Consider the following 18,878-nt stretch of genomic DNA (forward strand, 5'->3'; position numbering starts at 1 on the left):
TATTTTTACAAGGTTTCCTACAAACAATAACTCCAGTAAGTACTTATATAGGCTGAGACAACAAAGATTTTAGGAAAATTTTCAATTTAACCTGAATTCTCTTGGCATTATTTTGATCAACCATTATTTATAATAATATTCGTAATTATACAATTATATATGAAAATACAAATTTTTCTTAACTCAAGTCGACTACTGTCTATTATTAGTGTTTTGGCCAAGTGAGGGTGTAAGAACGAGACAGTATGATAACCTACCAGCATCACATGGATTTACGAAAAAGAACTACTAGGAATATTGGCTTGAGTTAACATTGGAAATTGGATTTTATGTGCCCTAAACCAATACCTAATATTACTTATAAAAGTCATAGAAGGTATTGCCTATACCATGGGATATCTTCTTATATCTTCTATTTTCTACGGTGTAACAACTTACTGATGTTGAACCACTCTTGCTTCAATCCGGCATCTCGGCGAACTGACTCAAGGGCGCTTCGAAAAGCGAGCAAAAAGCTAGCACTCAGAAGCAGGGGTGGTTCTCCAATGGCTGAAATCAATAGAAATACTACTTAGTGCCGTTTGCACAGTTTCAGTTTAAAACTAAATTTAATCTTAAACTGGATTAAATCCATATCAAATTAACGTCTCGTTCGTAACAATGTGATTCATTTTGAGTTTAAGTCAACAGCTAACTGAATTCAATTTGATTCGACTGTGCAATTAGAATAAAATAACATACAACTTCCTTGAAGATTACCCTACAGGTTAGGCAAGGCGCAAGTATTGTGACTGCCTTAGGCTAGGCACACACCAAGATTGGTGTTATAGGCACACACAAAGACAAGATTGATCAGACAAGACATGACATGATCAGACACAATACTGCACCCAAGTGTTCGGCTAGGCACACACCAGTTAGTCAAGACAAGACAAGACATGATCAGACAAGTTTAGTCACAATTTTTCACATAGTTTCTTATGAAGGCAAGTCTAATTGCAATGACTAATCAGTGTGTTGCGTCATAAGCAATTATGTGAAGTATTGTGTCTGATCTTGTCTTGTCTTGACTAACTGGTGAGTGCCTAGCCTATCACCTAGCCTCGGTGTTTTGATAGTTTACTATTGATCATTTCAAAGTAGTAATCTTTCTGTAGTAAAATATGCATTCACTTCAAACTGTTAACATTGTTTATATGGGAACATTGATGAAAATAGCTTCAATGATTCACATTTTACAAAATTACAGGTGAATCTTACAATGGTTGGTCCAATAACACTGAATAAGATAAGTTGAGACTTCTGCTTCCAGATGACCAAAAATCTAGTTCAGCTATGTTTTCGTTAATGAGACCGCAGCCGAAGACCGAGAAAGAATACCATTGCGTCTTATATGAGTGATCACGGATTTTCATTATGACAAGGCGTGAAAAAATCCATAGTAACCAGAGTTATTATTTTTCGTTCGTCGGCCGTGGTCATGAAACCGAAAAAGTGTCTTTAGTCTGAAATTGTGACGTTTTCATATCTTAATTATTCATTTATCAGTTGATAAATGAATAATTTATATGGTATTTCATGTAGAAAATATGGTTGAATTCATTTAAATTGACAGGCTCAGTCGATTCTAATTTGATATTTTATATTCAAACATATAGCTCTCATGGTGCATATGGCCTAAATAGTGCCGTTTGCACAATGAAAGCTTGAACGGAATTTCATTTTTAACAGGACTATATCAATATCAAGTTTTGTTTGGTATAATGTGATTCATTTTGAGATTAAACAACCCACTAATTCAATTCAGTTTGAGGTTAGAACTGTGTTGGGCTATCAGATATTTAATAAAATACGACTTATTAAACCATCGAAGATAATCGATTTTGAAGGTATAACTTCTAATGGCGTCTTTGGAAATTCTAATTAAATTAATGTTGCTTAGAGAAATACAGCATTATCGAACCATGTTACAACTCCATCACAAAAAAATATTTTTGGGTGAAATTGAAAATTGTAATTTAAAGAGAATATTAAATGAAAAAGACTAAGAAATTGTCAAAAAAATTGTCTTAGTTTTTTTCATTCAATATGAATAGTTACCACAATATCAACTTCTCAACTACACAAAAAGTAAAAGAGAATAATAACCTTTAGATCCAAATACAGCTGCGACAGAATCTGATCTCTTGCTCAAAGCAACTCTGAAGTCGACGGGAATATCTAGAGCTCCAGGAGGCGTATAATTCTGGAATACATACGATTAGTTGATAAAATCAGTAGAATAATTACAAAAAAAATAATAAATAAATGTTTAGCTTAATATTTTTTTGACGAAAATTGAATTTGAACGTTTTACAATAGAAACATAACCTATTGTTTGGACATTTTATTAATTTTTCAAAATTTGGGAATGGAATAGATTTGGGCCAAGCTTGTTGTTCCTTCCTAATCATATTTATATGATTTGTGATTCTGTCCACGAATGAATAAATAAATAAATAAATAATCGAACTTTATAAGATAACAGTGTTTAAGATAATCCTAGCCAATAACCATATTTAATCATCAATTCAATTTTATTCAAATCAACACAATATACATAAAAGAAATCACAATCAAAAATAAATTTCTAATGAAATACAAAAACAGGCTTAATGGTGGGGTGTGCTGAAAAGAAAGATGGGAGGAAAAATACCTAGCCAACTATGGTTTCCCATGTAATAGGCAGGTAGAAAGTATAAAAGTAAGGAATGAAGTGTGAAGAGGAGAAGAAAAGGGAAGTATTCGAGAAGAAAGTAGGAAAAAAGAGAAAAAAATTTGCAAAAATTGTAAGCGAGTCCACTTTCAACAAATGTATCTGAGAGAATTGGCCTTGCAAACAGTAGTTTGAGCAGAAATCTCGAGGTTCATATGTCGATATGGAAGAAAGAGTTACTGTATGTCCAAGTTTTTATTTCTAGTTTAGTTTTAATCTACTAATCTTAGAGTCTATGAGGAAGAGTCTAGAGTCTATTATATCCTGTTATCCTTCAAAAATAACCGATAAAAAAGAGAGTAAATTCAAAATGCATTGGCCAAAGATCTTGATATGGTTCCGAGAATGAGTGAAAACTTTGAAGTTTATTGGTGAAAGCATTATTTGGTAGTTATCATCAAATCATACATAATATTTTCAAACATAAGATACGAGTACTAACGCCAAAATCTTCCAGTCTATATTAAGAGCTTGCTACAATGCTAATTTAAACTAGTTTGAAAATATAAGTAAAAATTTAATATTTACTTCCTAATGAAAATTCATTTGGGCCCTTGATTAGACACAATCGGACGCGTCTTGAGGAATAAAAGGGTTCTAGTGATTATATAAAAATGAAATAAATTTGTCGGAAATTTAATCTGGGCTTACCCATGTACGATCGGTCAACAGCTGTCCTGTAGTGGAACTGTATATCAACTCCTCGAGTAGATAATAGCCCATACCCATGACAAAGGCCCCATGTACCTGACCTATATCCAGTTCTGGGTTCAAACTCTCGCCGGAGTCCTGTATGATGTCAACGCGATGGATCTGACACAAAATGAACATACGTTACAACTAGAAGATGAATAGTCAAAATAAAATAATATAAATGTAAAATTAGAAAGAAACCAATTCGATGGAAATAATATAATATTAACAGATTGCCATTAGGTAGAATCTTTTTGCAAGTTCTCCATTAGGCAGGCTTCACACGGGGACACTATAGTGAGGTTCACGTTATAATGACAGTGGAGAGAAAAATAGAAAACCCGCGTTTCCGATTCTCTGTCTTGCCGCTGCCTTCTATAGAGGATATCTGATACCGGTATATATGATGAAATATCAACTTTTCATTCGTGTAATTGCTTATATTTTATTTGTGAAGAAAAAATATTTTTCAATGATTAAAAGATAATTGTTATAATATTGAAATAAAATATTTTGTTCATTCAAATGATATCCATTATGATTCGATGTAATATTTATTTTATGTGTATTTTAGGGGTAATTTGCCCGAAATATAATAAAGTGCTTTTTAATATTGTGTTTATAGTTTTTATAATTTGAAGAAGTTTTTTGTGTTTTATAGAAGCAAAAAGGATATTTATCTATTTATCCACCTTTTAATATTCATATTATTATATTATATATAAATGCATCAGGAACAGAAAAATTGATGACTGGACTTAAAACATAAAATCAGTATTATCAGTCTTACAATAAATTCTAATTCACAGTGCAATCTTTTAAGTAGTGATTCTGATTTTTCATCAAACTATCACTAGGGCGAGAGAAAACTTCATAAATGATCAATTGACGGTATAGTCGAAATATTGAAAAGCATCTTCTATAATAAAGTAAAGAACGGGCTTATACACGTACGTAATGGGAAAATTATGTTTGACGCATCATAACATCTAAACTACTGGACCGATCAACTTGAAATTTTGCATGTAGATTCTTAATCAACCGAGGATGGTTATAGGTTTATTTTTAATTCAATTCTTCAAAATTTCGTTACGTCAAGTTTTAAAATAGACCTTTGCGGAGCACGGGTTACCTGCTTTATTAGAATAAATAAAATACTTGAACAAGTAAAAAAAAAAACTTACTATGTGCTGTCCTGTGAGAATATCCAACTCAATCTCAGATACACAAACTCCATTCACATAATAGAAGGGGGTATCTTCAGTTGTCCAACTGCAATAACAAAACTATTGTTGAATTTCCAATTTTTGATACAGAAATATAACTTAAAAAGTAAATATTGAATAAAAACATTTCAAGTGAACTAGAATTTCAATTTCTTTGCATACACTGCATTGTGAAGTGATATAATTAACTATCCATGAATCATATAAATTTTATAGAATGATATTTTTTTACTCCATCAAATTATCTAGAGCTAGAAATGCTTATATTGTTTTTTCTAAAGCATCTAGTCCACAAGATGGTGGAAAATAAGGTACCATATGAGCATTATGAATTTATATTATCTGCCAATTAGCCTACACTTCAGATTTCCATACTTATTTTAATACTACTTGCCAATTTTACTTGAAAATGCAAACCATAATAACATTTTTATCTTAATGTATCGATCACTCGATAATAATTCAGAAAAACACTACAAATACTTAGTATATTGTAAAGTTTATATTTGCACAATAGATGGTTGCAAACAAGCCGGTTAAATTTTAATCGTGATTAATTTCACGAGAACCAAACAGAGAAGGCTTTTTGAAGGGAAGGCTTCCCTGATTGGTTCTCATGGAATTAATCACGATTTAAATTCAACCAGCTCTTGTGCAACCGGCAATTAATGTTCTTGTTCTTGCAGTACGAGGTATACCTTTAGCCTACTAAAGATTCTCTCACTTTATTCCTGTTACTAAGCAAATTGCTTCTTACATTTAAATAATTGACTATCGATATAAAAGTGAAAAAAAGAATAGAAATATGAAATGAAATAGAAATCTCACCTCGAACTAGCATGGAGGTCCACATTTTGATTATAGGCAGCCTGTATCAATTGTAACCATGAAGGATTTTTCAAAGCCTTCTTTATAGGTTCCAGTCTTTCCACTATTGTTTTACAACATTTGACTGTAGCCTAGAACAAACATTAATTATGAATATAATATAATATTATGTAGAACAATATAACTCAGATGTATGTGATTCTTTATAGTGGAGCTAATCACTTTGTAGAAGAGTCCCTCATCTGAAAATTAATAGTATCATCTTGTTAGAGTACCTCGCATCTGCGAGATTTCAGATCTGCTAGGACCTATTCCAGACAAACTGAAACAAGTGGGACGGTGTGCCGTTCAGTTTGTACATTCTCACAGCATCGCGTTTACATTGCAGACTGATATAGTCAGTTACACCGTTGCAAATCAGAATGTTCAATCGGGCTGTTTAATTAGGCTTTAAAGGAAAAAGAAAGGTTGGGGAGGTTACGGTTTGGCTTTTAAATGGCAATATGTTAATATTAAGGAGCGTACAATTATAAGCGCCGCGAACATGAGCATTCACTTTTGATCAGTTGATTATAACTGTATTTTTACAGAAACGGTAAGATACAGATATAAAAAGCTTGGCATCTGCTGATTAAAAGTGAATTGCTCATGTTCGAGGCGCGTATATCTGTACGAACCTTTATATTTGAGATGTTTTGTTCAGGATACAGTATCAATCTAGATTCTAGAATATGATACGGTATCATACGAATATAATATGATATTGAATTCACAAAGCAACGGGAGCCACACAAAGTGAAATTTTGCACATCTGAGATATCGCACATATGAATGACACCCCATTTTGTTTAGGTTTTCAAGTTATAAGTCATTGATTTATCAAGAGTATTCAGTTATCTATAAAAGTATTCACAAGTTATACTTCAGGGCCCAATTAAACAGTCATATGTATATGATCCTGGAGATTTGGTCATTTATAGTTGTCAAAAATTTGATGGTCTTAACATGGGTCTAATGATGAATCAAACTTTTGATGATAAGTTGATCAACAATAACTTTAATATGGGCTTGTATTCTGCGCTTGGATTAGAAATTTGAGAGACACGATTTCACACAATCTGACAGCGCCAGATTATCAGAACCATAAGCTGGTTAGCTTGTGGTTCAAGTCTTGACTCGTTTCATTCAGATAAATATATTTATTCATGAATCCATATTCTATTTCTATTGAAAGGAGAGCCAACAATAACAAAAGTTTAAGCTTGTGTATGTAAAAAAGGGATTACTCATATAAACTATTTATGGACTATTTATAAACTATAAATAAATACTTTATTTATAAACTATTTCATATAAACTATTTATTTATTTAATACCAGTTCACAATGCTTCCATTCACACTGAATCACGTATTGTGATTATTCAGTTGAATATATGACAAAGATTGGTGCCAACTGTGAATCAGTTACGCGGCTCCAAGATCCACTCTAGTAGATTTCTAGTTATGGGAGCCAAACAAACTTACGCGTGGATCCACGAGTAAGTTTGTTTGGCTCCCATAACAAAATCAGAATACAGAGTGTCCCACGAAAGGTGTAACAGCCGAAGACCATGGATTCTACATCGAATTTGCAACAAAAAATGTCCTGTAAAATTTTCTTATATCGACCTTAGTTTTAGAGATTATCAATTTTCTCGTTCTTTTTTAATGCCTCAATAACTGGAAAACCATCAGTCGAAATCCAATTTTAAGCATAATGGTTGGAAAGAGGAACACATTTTCAATAAGATTCATATTGTTTCTTTGTTCGACGTTCTTGAACTTTCTATGAGCATTCAAGATGTTGTAAATTTAGCTTTGACCTCGAGGAATGTACTATTTTCAACTTTGAGCGCTCTTAAAAATTCCAAAAACGAGAAACAAAGGAACAAAATTAATTATATGAATCTTATTGAAAATTTCTTCCTCTTTCCAACCATATCCTTGAAAATAAATTTTGACTGATAGTTTTCCAGTTATTGACATTTTTCAAAACTATCGAAAAATCTATATACTAAATCTCGAAAACTATTGTCGATATATGAAAATTTTACTGGACATTTTTTGTTGCAAATTTCATATAGAATCAATGGGCTATAGCACCTTTCTTGGGACTCCCTGTATATTTTTGGATATTCTTCTTCTTTGGATAACAGCCGTTGTGCTGATTGGCAGCAACTCTCCATGCCTCTCTGTCATCCGCCTTCCTTTGAGGTATCTGTAGTTGGCACATATGTACTCCAGTCTTGGCCTTCCTCGCGCATACCTTCCCTCAGTTATTCCCTCCATTATTATTGTCCTCATGTCGAAGAATATGACCAACTAGTTGTTCTCCTTTTTATTAATATCAATAATATTATTATATGAATTTCATGTATATTATTCGAAGATAAATTTTGAAAGAAACTCACCGTACAGACTGATTGCGATGTCTGACTATTTCCTGTCCAGGTGTTGTTTGGAGACACAAATGTATTCGAGGATATCACTTTTATCAACTTAATGTCAATGCCCAACGTGTAAGCTGCTACCTGCGCTACCTAAAAAATGTGACGTCACGAGATAGTTATAGAAAATAAATTGTATAAATTTGACATTCCCTAGTTAGAGTATCTAATCCCTAAGGCTGGCCACTAACGGTAGGAGATGTATGATAGACATGTGTGTACATGCATGTTTATCATGCACACACACAAATGTGTTCAACATGCATGTTCTGTCATCAGCGAGAGGCTTCTAACATAAAATAAATAACCAATGACAATAAATAAATCACTGGAAAATTACAAATTATGATACAGAAATAATTTAACCTCAGATAGAGTAGTGACGAGAATATAAACAACAAAACATCGAAGATACAATAGCCTAATGTCAAAAAATGTTGTTCAAAGCCTTTTGCTGTGATGATACAAAATGTATGACGACATGTGTGTATATACATGTTCAACACACTTCTTGTCCTGTCGTTAGTGACAGGACACTTAGTCACTTCAAGAATTGACTACTCTTTAATATAATTATACAGTAGTGAAAACATAGTTATTAACAGATAGGTATTATATACCTTCCCCTTATCATAATTCGTTCCATTATCCACGCTCAAGCCTCCAACTTATGTTACCACCACCCTTAGTAAGGAAAAAAATTGGTGCAGTAATTGAACAGAATCAAATGCTTATTTGAATATTACTTGTTCTATCTATAAAGTAAATATAGTAAGTTCAACGTTATGAACCTCCACGTTAATGGCAGTTTTTTATAAACATTGGTGTTGGTATCCTTGTCTACCATTCAACAAAGCAGATAGCGCTATCCTTTTCCAGCACCAAAACGATGCCAGATAACTTCTTAACAATGTAGAAATATAATAAATTACCAAAATATTCCATCTCAATTATGAAAATTTATTATTTAATCACTGGAAAATATATTTTCTAAGTGATTATTTTAAACAAGAACAATTAATAATATTGTATCAGATATACCGGTATCAGTTATTTTCTATAGAAGGCAGAGGCAAGGCAACACTGTTCTCCTATCTTTCTCCACTGTCATTGAAACGCAGATCTCACTATATAAATTTGTTTGAATTGAGAAAAATGTAGACTTACTTTTGTGTTGATACCTTGGCCAACCTCGATCCCACCATGGCTAATCGCGACAGTGCCATCCAGCTGGTAGATCGAAACTGCCGAATTATAGATTCCCGTCGATTGAACAATGTAAGCAGCCGGCATCAGTGATATGCCTTTTTTCTTCCACCTGTTTTCCTAAACCAAAAAGAAGAATCAATATTTTTTTTCAAAGAACAATAAATAAGAAAAATTGAAAGATTACAGTGGCCACTAGCGACAGAACAAGTGTGTTGAACATTCACAGAACACAGAACATGAGTTGAACAAGTGCGAGCTTCGCTCTGGAGTACAAAAGCATAAAAAATTTATTAGGAAAGAAGAAATTATAATAACATTCATAGTTCATACAGAAATATTCCATCTAATCACAGTAAATTAAGATTAATTCCCAGAGGAATGCAAAAATTTCCCTCACAAAGGCCCGGTTGCACAAAAGCTGGTTAAATTTTAATCCTGATTGATTTCACGTGAACCAAATCAGAGAAGACCATTTCAAAAAGATGGATCTACTGGAATTAATCAAGATTGAAAATAACCCGGCTTTTTTGCAACCGGCATCAAGTACCTGATTGAATGATTACAAAAATTCAACAGCTGAGTCATAATTTTGACACAGTCCCACACACATGAACTCTCTCACTCACTTCCATCATCAACAGATGATGAAATAATTATTATCGGCTGTTTTTCCAAGGATGAGTAATAATTATCCTTTTAATGTCCTTCAGCGAGTTTTCCTAGGGATGAGACATAATGCAATCGATTTTTTATATTATAAACCTACTATGTTTTGAATTTCGTGAGAATCGTTAGAGCCGTTTTCGAGATCCGCTGAAATACAAACATATAAACATCCAAACATATGAACATCTAAACAGATTTTGCACGTTTAATAGTATAGGATGAAAACACAATAAATGAGCCACTGAAAAATTACAAATTATGATAATACAAAAATAATTTAACCTCAAATAGAGTAGTGAATAGAAAATAAACAACATAACATCGAAAAAACACAAAAACCTGACCTCAAAAAAGGTTTGTTTGGAGTCTTTCACTGTGATGAAACAACAATGTATGACGACATGTGTGTACACACATGTTTATCATGCATGTCCTGTTGTTAGTGGCCTAAGACATAAAACCACAACTATACGGACGTCTTCAGAATGCATGGCCACTCATAGAGAGCGTTTATTTCACTCATATAGTTGAGCCTAAGGCTAGGCGGCCACCAGTTAGTCAAGGCAAGACATGAACAGACACGTTCAGTCACAATACTTCACATAGTTGCTTATGAAGACATGTCTAATTGCAATGACTAATCGGTGTGTGTTGCTTCATAAGCAGCTATGTGAAGTATTGTGACTAAACGTGTCTGATCATGTCTTGTCTTGTCTTGACTAACTGGTGCGCGCCTAGCCTTAGTTTACATGATCAAAGACTGAATAAAAAAGTCACTCACATCTCAGTGGTATAAGGACAACAATAAATTACAATGTACCAATTACCGTCCGCAATTTGGTTTCAATTAAATTTAACTCCAATTCAATTGAAAATATTCGCAATTTTGTGTTCAGATGTATCATATAATTTTTTGTGGATTTAAAACATTTCTATAAAATACGTTAGTGAAACCAATTCTTACCTTATTGTATTTCTCCACAGCAGCCTTTCTAGTTTCAAAGTCGGACGTTGTTCTGAGATTTGCTATCAAGTCAGCAGCCACCTTATCATCACTGCCGATATTCTTCAGACGTACTGAGACTGCATCTTTCTTGATTACTTCTGAAATGTGCTCCATTATAGTTTCTATAGTTGCCGTTGATTCAGTCGAGCCTATACAGAAAAATTCAATAAACTACTGTATACTACTAAAGTACTATACAGTGTATATAATACAGTAGTTACTAGAATCAATGCTAGACTTAGGGCCGTTTGCACAGTGCCAGTTTAAACTAAATTTCATATAAAACTGGATCAAATCTATATCAAGTATCATTTATTATAATGTGATTCATTTTGAGTTTAAGCCAACAGCTGATTGAATTCAGTTTAAGCTTTCACTGTGCAAACAGCCCTTAGAGAATCAATGATAGTTACTAGAATCAATATAAGAGAATGCTTATATACAGCAGTTTATAATACTCTACTATACAGAGTGTTTCTGAACTCCCTATCAATATTCTAGGGTATTGTTGCTGGGTGAGAAACATCATTTTCAAACTGTCCGAAAGTCCTATTTATTCATACAGCCGCCATTTTGTTCTTCTATATTTTTTCTAAATAATGGCTGAACATACGGAAATGAAACTTTGCACAAACATTTATGACAACTGAACAGATCTAGAAAAAAATTATAAAACTGGAGGTTTGTTGCACTGCACGCCTAGACATGCCTCTTAAGTCTGCCTCAATGATGCAACAATCAACATCTGATTTGCATGTTACTCGCAAGCGATTTTAGATTATTTCAAACAATAATAGAGCGTTTATTGGTTATTTTTTTTTGAAGGGACGGATTCAAGGATCCAAAGGTTTAAAGAACCCCACACGTCAACCGAAGCTTATTGTGTTCCCAAGTAGTATGTTAGTTGGGCAATCCAATACCTATGTCCTTTACAAGAACCAGGAGTTTTTCCCTATACTAACATTCCATTCATCACCTGGTTGCAATCCTTGTCGCAATCCAGTGCAGATATACTTGGCAGTCTCTTCAGACTGATTAGTCCTCGTGACCTACGTGAGTATCACTCCTGGCCTTCTTTGTAGGTCCTTCCGCTGTGGAAGGGGCGGCCAAGTTGCCTCTAGGGCGCCCGGTCACCCTTGACTCAGCCTCTTGACCCACATTTGTGCCTGGTTATTCACCCATCTCTGGTTTCTTCAGTTTTCTTTTTTGCCCCTCCGAAACTCTGCAGGGTCAAACGCCTCACCTCTCCCAAGAAGTTTTGCCTGAATGGCCGCCCTTCTTTGAGCGGTGGTGAGTTTTGGCCTCGCTACCCACAAAATTTATATATTTGGCCTCTCCACTCGTGACCTACGTCAGTTCCACTCCTGGCCTTTTTGTAGGTCCTTCCACTGAGAGAGGATAGGCCAAACTGCCTCTAGGGTGCCCGGCGCCCGACCACCCTCGACTCAGCCTCTTGATCCACATTTGTGCCTGGAGTTTGACCCATCTCTGGTCTCTTCGGTTTTTTTTATTAGTTTTTTTTTATATCTGCCTTAATGGGGCAGATCCCGTGGGTTTGAAGACAAGGCAACTTCTGGAGTTGCCTTGAGGTCCATTTTATTCGCCTCCTACGACAAGCATGGATACTGTGGTTGAATTCTGGTTTTCAACACATTCTTGAGTACGATGATCGACTCAAAGCTCCCCCAACCCACAGGGGGCCAATAGAGCGTTACATAGCCCCCTTGGTCCTGACATTCAGCGGTCAACTGTTCACTGAATATCTATTCACTGGAGAGTTGAGTACCAAAGCAATAGTCTGATAATATGTTTGAATAGTTGCTGTAATGACCTGGGGCTCTGCAATAGCAATTGGTGGGCGTGTTGGTTTTGACAGCGAACGCCTTGATAGTCCAGGTGGAGAAATCGTAAGGCCCCGGCAGGCAGACGAGCAGAGCCGAACAGTTCAAATCGTTGAGATTGCGTCCAATGTCCTCATACATGCTGCAGTTCAGGTACTGAATCACTCCGTCATTGTCCACTCCTACCTGAAATTATTGTTCACAAACAATTGTCATTATTCAATCTTTAAATTGAAAACACTTTCTTTTTAATTGTAATTTGACTGCAATCTAAAACTTTGGTTAATGAACTGTTCAATTCTAGCTTAAATTAATAAAAAGTTTCAAACTAAAGGGGTTCATCACTCCTTTCCGGCTCTAATTGAGCAATGCCCATGCACTGTATCATTTTTTAGTACACTTTCACATTTCAGCTCTGCTATCACATTTATACGAGATCTGCAAGCTTCTTGCTTTTCTGTCTTCTCATTGTGGTAGAGTTGTCCATGAGTTGTAGAGCTTGATTGTTCTGATGTCTCTACATAGATTTCTGTACAGCCTTCGTGATTATGACATCGACTGCTTCCAACTGCAGATCCCTGTGAAGGTCCGAGTTTCTGACAAAGTATGGAACATTGTCAGCATTCCTCAGTATTTTATTCTGGAATTTCTGAATGTCATTTTTGTTACTTCTAGAACAGCTCTACAGCTAGATGCCATATAACCACACAGGCCAAAGAATCTGTCTATAAAATAGTAATTTATTGTAGGTTGAAAGACTTGAATTTCTCCCCAATAACCAGTTAAATTTTCAGTATTTGAAACTCAACAATTCTTTCTTTTTTTAGAACACTTTTGAAGTACAAACACTTACTATTTCGCAGTGAACGATTCAACCTGTTGTTGGTCATCTTCACACTGAGGAAACTGAATCCTCTTGCTTCAAGGTTATTATTTAATAATTATTCATGAATGATTAAAGAGACTGTCCTGAACAAGTCAACTGAACGGACTTTTAAAATTGCTGTGCACATTATTTTTCCAATTGGAATTTACAGGGCTATACCTTTGATTTTCGAATTTGTCTACATTGATATCGTAAATACCGGATGACCCAGAACAACGGGAACTTTTAAAAACACCATAAAACATAAGTGGGAACATCAAAAATAATTTTATTCAAACTAATTTAAAGTTCAAGGCTTGCCATTCAAGAATAACATCTATCACTTGTTGACTATTACTTCATTTAGATAGCTTCCTTTTTAATGAAAACATTGTTCAAATCTGTGTTGACGATTCCTAATTGATCGTGTCAACATCTCGTCTGGGATATTGTGGATTTCAATTAATTCAATTAATTTAATTTTCAATTAATTCAATTAATTTAATTAATTTAATTTTCAACTAATTCAAAATTATTGATCAAATTGTGAGAAAAATCCACACAGCACGACTGTTAATGGCAACTGTACGAGTTAGTATTGCTTGATAGCCGTGTAATCTAACGTTTAGGTTGCGTTTACTGGTCCCATGAATCGCCAGATCTGTCCACCTGCGATTTTCAGTATTTGAAACTCAACAATTCTTTCTTTTTTTAGAACACTTTTGAAGTACAAACACTTACTATTTCGCAGTGAACGATTCAACCTGTTGTTGGTCATCTTCACACTGAGGAAACTGAATCCTCTTGCTTCAAGGTTATTATTTAATAATTATTCATGAATGATTAAAGAGACTGTCCTGAACAAGTCAACTGAACGGACTTTTAAAATTGCTGTGCACATTATTTTTCCAATTGGAATTTACAGGGCTATACCTTTGATTTTCGAATTTGTCTACATTGATATCGTAAATACCGGATGACCCAGAACAACGGGAACTTTTAAAAACACCATAAAACATAAGTGGGAACATCAAAAATAATTTTATTCAAACTAATTTAAAGTTCAAGGCTTGCCATTCAAGAATAACATCTATCACTTGTTGACTATTACTTCATTTAGATAGCTTCCTTTTTAATGAAAACATTGTTCAAATCTGTGTTGACGATTCCTAATTATTGATCGTGTCAACATCTCGTCTGGGATATTGTGGATTTCAATTAATTCAATTAATTTAATTTTCAATTAATTCAATTAATTTAATTAATTTAATTTTCAACTAATTCAAAATTATTGATCAAATTGTGAGAAAAATCCACACAGCACGACTGTTAATGGCAACTGTACGAGTTAGTATTGCTTGATAGCCGTGTAATCTAACGTTTAGGTTGCGTTTACTGGTCCCATGAATCGCCAGATCTGTCCACCTGCGATTTTCTGTCTGTGGAGCCATCTCGAATCAAAAGTTTTCACAACTTTACCAATAACTGTGGTTGAATTATAACAGACAATTCACAATGAAATTAACAATATCCCAGCTGAATCGATGCCGCAATCGTTCAAGAATCGTAAACACAGATTTCAAGAGTGTATTCGTGCAGGAGGAAGCTATCTTAATGAAGTAATTGTCGAAAAGTGATAGATGTTACTGATAATTCTAAAATGGCTTGAACTTTACATTAGTTTGAATAAAATCATGTTTGCCCTTCCCACTAATGTTTTATGGCGTTTTTAAAAGTTCCTGTTATTCTGGGTCACCTGGTATAATGAAAATCCAGCAACCTCTTTGCATGTTTCAAAGGAACATTCAAACACTGTAATAAGAGCGTCGACCTCACTATATATTACGTTACACAATTCAAAACTCTTCGAGAGACTTTTCAAAACTGACGATTGTCACTGTAATAGTTATGTTGGACCAATTTACTCGCCTTGTACTGTACATAGAGCGGGAACCTCTTGCCAATGGCCTGCATCATATGCTCAATGCTCATCACCATGGCAACGGGTTTCTGCTGCAGAAAAGCGGCAACTGCGCATGCGCAAGCTGGCAACGCCGCACGACTGAACTTGGAGCCGTAGCCTCCGCCCACCGCCGCCACACTCACGTAAACACTGAAAAAAAAGAAATAAGTTTATTTAATACAACGAATATTGGATTTCAGAATATTTTATTTCAATTATGAAAATTTATTATTGATTCATTAAAAGATACATATATATTTGATATGATCGTCTTTTTTCATGAAGCATTGTGTACGTTCTGTGTACAGTAAATTGTTCCAGTTCCAATCGTAAATTGTTCCATCACGTGACTAGTGCAAAATGTTTCCATGGAACGCCATTTCAAAATCGTTGGTTCAAGATTTTGGCGCACACATATAAAGTTGATTTACACTAAAATGTGTCGTTTACTAGCTGCGTGAATGAAGAATGGCTGTTTTACAAACCTACCATCTAGAAAAGTGTAAATTTCTTTTATTCCATTACTCTCAAATTTTCTATCGAGAAAAATTAATTTAATAAATGGTTATCAAACATCATATTGTTGGTTATATATTCTATGCTATGCTATGGTGAACAAACTATCAGCGCATGCACAGAGAAGCAAGCAGACTACAATAATCGACCAATAAGAGCTCAGATGGTTGGAACTGTACCAGGTCGGACAATTAACCACACTTCGACTGTGGGGCAGGATTTTGGAACTGGAACAGGTTTTTCGAACAGAATCTGTCAAAATTCCTCCCATGGAACGCGGAACTTTTTACTTGGTAAATTGTGAATCAGACAATTTACCACATTCCATGCACACAGAACGGGCCCATTGTTCAGTCATTATGTGAAGACCATAGAGTTCACCACTAAAATCAACTCAGCTACTCAAAAAACAACCACTATAGTAAGGTCCAAGTTTTTATGTCAGTATTGCAAATGCTATACAGTATATTGTTAATGTATTTTCAATATTGTCAATATTTGATTGATATTGGTGTTGCTATCCTTGTCTATCATTCGGCAAAGCAACCCAAATTTTAATCAAATACTGCTATTATAACGTGAACCTCACTATAACAACAGTTCGACGATGACAAATTGAAAGAGATGATGTGAATTATTTGAATAGCATAACCATGGACAAAATTGACTATAAAACATGGCATAACTGACCTATTGACTGAAATGTTGAGTTCCGAAGCATAGTTACTGACTAACAACATTTCGGGATGAAAACTTTGAAAGAGATTTACAACAGCATAACTGACCTATTAACTGGAATGTTGAGAGCCAGAGCAACGGCATACTGCACAATCTGCGGCCACTGAGTGCTGGAGTAGACAGTGAGACAGGCCCCGCCCTCCCCGGGAACAGACAGACATGTCTGCGGCTCCAGTGTAAAGTGGTACTGTTTCGCCACTTCAAAGCTGCCTTCAATCACGTGTTTCACCTTGTCTACAAACATAAACATGAAAAATAGTTTTGCTGACACATTCAGCTGATCCGTCGCAAATGTATTTATTTATTAAATTTATTGAATATAATTACATGAAAATAATGATACAACTTCAAGAGATTTTCAGCTTAATGTCAAAACAAACATTATTCATCTCAAAAGTATGATACAAATGTTGTTTATACGTATATTATTTTATACAATGTAATATGTGTGTACACACGTGTTTAACACACTTGTCTCATCGTTAGTGACCCTTATACTGATCAAGTTCATTGGACAATAAGGTTAACTAGTAGTTCTGTGAACAGTAGACCTCGCGCTCAGTAAGTTACATTGACCTGTTGTTATGTTTTCTCAAAAAATAATAAATAATTTATCAATTTAAAATGTCTACAAAAAAACCTAAATAAACATAGAGCTTTCTGTCCTATCGTACCGTGACGTTTTGTCCCGGAATGTGAGTGTGAGCGCTGTTATCAGGTCTGGCTGCAACTGTCTACAACGTTGATGGAAAGATATCTTTTCAAGATGTTCGATGTTTTTGAACGTGTAGTATTATAGTCCATTAGACAGCTGATTTATGATGAATAATTCTATATTCTGATTTTTACGGTAATATTAGCGTATGAAGAAGGCTCCTTTTTTCTTCTATATTATCCTTGAAATGCAAAATTTCCAAAACCTTGTATATACGTCGACGCGCAATTTAAAAAGGAGCATACCTGTCGAATTTCATGAAAATCTATTACCGCATCTCGCCGTAAATGCGCAACATAAAAACATTTAAACATTAAGAGAAACTCCAAACCGTCGACTTGAATCTTAGACCTCACTTCGCTCGGTCAACTAACTTCTTCGTCAATTTTTATAAGGCGAGCGCTCAAAATAATAATAATATAATAATAATAATAATAATATAATAATAATAATAACTTTTATTAACTTCATTGTACAATTTTACAAAGCATAAAACATAAAAAATATCAAGTGCACTCCTCATTAGGCTAGGCCTGCGTCGAGGAGTGGTTCGTCTTATGAATTACAGAAAATATATAAGAAAAACGATTCAGCTGCTTCAAGTACTATATAGAGCTACTTACATAAATAGTATTATCTTATGCCATTAACCAATCTAAACCATAATACACATCTTCCACAAAAATAAACAAATTGATTACAATACTTAGTTTATATAGCCTAGTTTACAGAATAAAGTTAAACATATTTCAATGAAAAAAAAAATGAAACGAAACAATTTATGAAGCCGATAAATACAGTCTTAACCTTCTACAGAAAATCGATAAGGAGGACTCTCTAGAAATATCGAAAGGTAAAACATTAAATAAACGAGGACCCTGAAAGGCTGCATGACCAGCCGCAGATGCAGTTACACATCTCGGCTCATACAGTTTCTCTCTGGCTTGACCACGAGTTGTATATCCATGTTCAGGAGTCACTGGAAAATCTAATGGTCGTTCAAATACATATTTTAATAAGTTCAATTTATATAAATCCTCAGGGCTTAGAACTTTGAATTCTTTATAGATTAGGTTAGTGGGATATCTAACTGCTAATCGTTGCTAATTGTATCACTATTAAATCACTATAGATTATTATGTATTCTTCAAAGAGAATCGATAATCATGTGGAAGTAATATGGAATATTGTAAATCGATTCCAATAAAACAGCTACAGTAACATAAAAGTAAATTCGTATGGCTTTTTGGTGGTGAGGTGTTCCTTACTATATATTATTATGTATTCTTCAAAGTGAATCAATAATCATGTGGAAGTAATATGGAATATTGTAAATCGATTCCAATAAAACAGCTACAGTAACATAAAAG

General features: G+C 34.4%; 1 protein-coding gene across 7 annotated transcripts in view; it reads right to left on the minus strand.

Annotated features, from left to right (window-relative positions):
• Window positions 1-18,878, minus strand: part of LOC111056736 (probable aldehyde oxidase 2) — a 95,730-nt gene that overhangs the window by 3,382 nt on the left and 73,470 nt on the right. For all 7 annotated transcript variants that reach the window (XM_039420615.1, XM_039420618.1, XM_039420614.1 and 4 more), the window contains 11 exons: window positions 16,841-17,027; window positions 15,506-15,689; window positions 12,702-12,897; window positions 10,829-11,019; window positions 9,157-9,315; window positions 7,954-8,082; window positions 5,503-5,633; window positions 4,633-4,720; window positions 3,407-3,568; window positions 2,149-2,245; window positions 439-549 (listed from right to left, as the gene is read on the minus strand). In XM_039420615.1, coding sequence (XP_039276549.1) covers window positions 439-549; window positions 2,149-2,245; window positions 3,407-3,568; window positions 4,633-4,720; window positions 5,503-5,633; window positions 7,954-8,082; window positions 9,157-9,315; window positions 10,829-11,019; window positions 12,702-12,897; window positions 15,506-15,689; window positions 16,841-17,027 — 1,635 coding nt within the window. The remainder of the gene's footprint in view (window positions 1-438; window positions 550-2,148; window positions 2,246-3,406; window positions 3,569-4,632; window positions 4,721-5,502; window positions 5,634-7,953; window positions 8,083-9,156; window positions 9,316-10,828; window positions 11,020-12,701; window positions 12,898-15,505; window positions 15,690-16,840; window positions 17,028-18,878) is intronic.

The sequence above is a fragment of the Nilaparvata lugens genome, chromosome 2 (genome assembly GCF_014356525.2).
Source record: "Nilaparvata lugens isolate BPH chromosome 2, ASM1435652v1, whole genome shotgun sequence".
Taxonomy (NCBI): domain Eukaryota; kingdom Metazoa; phylum Arthropoda; class Insecta; order Hemiptera; family Delphacidae; genus Nilaparvata; species Nilaparvata lugens.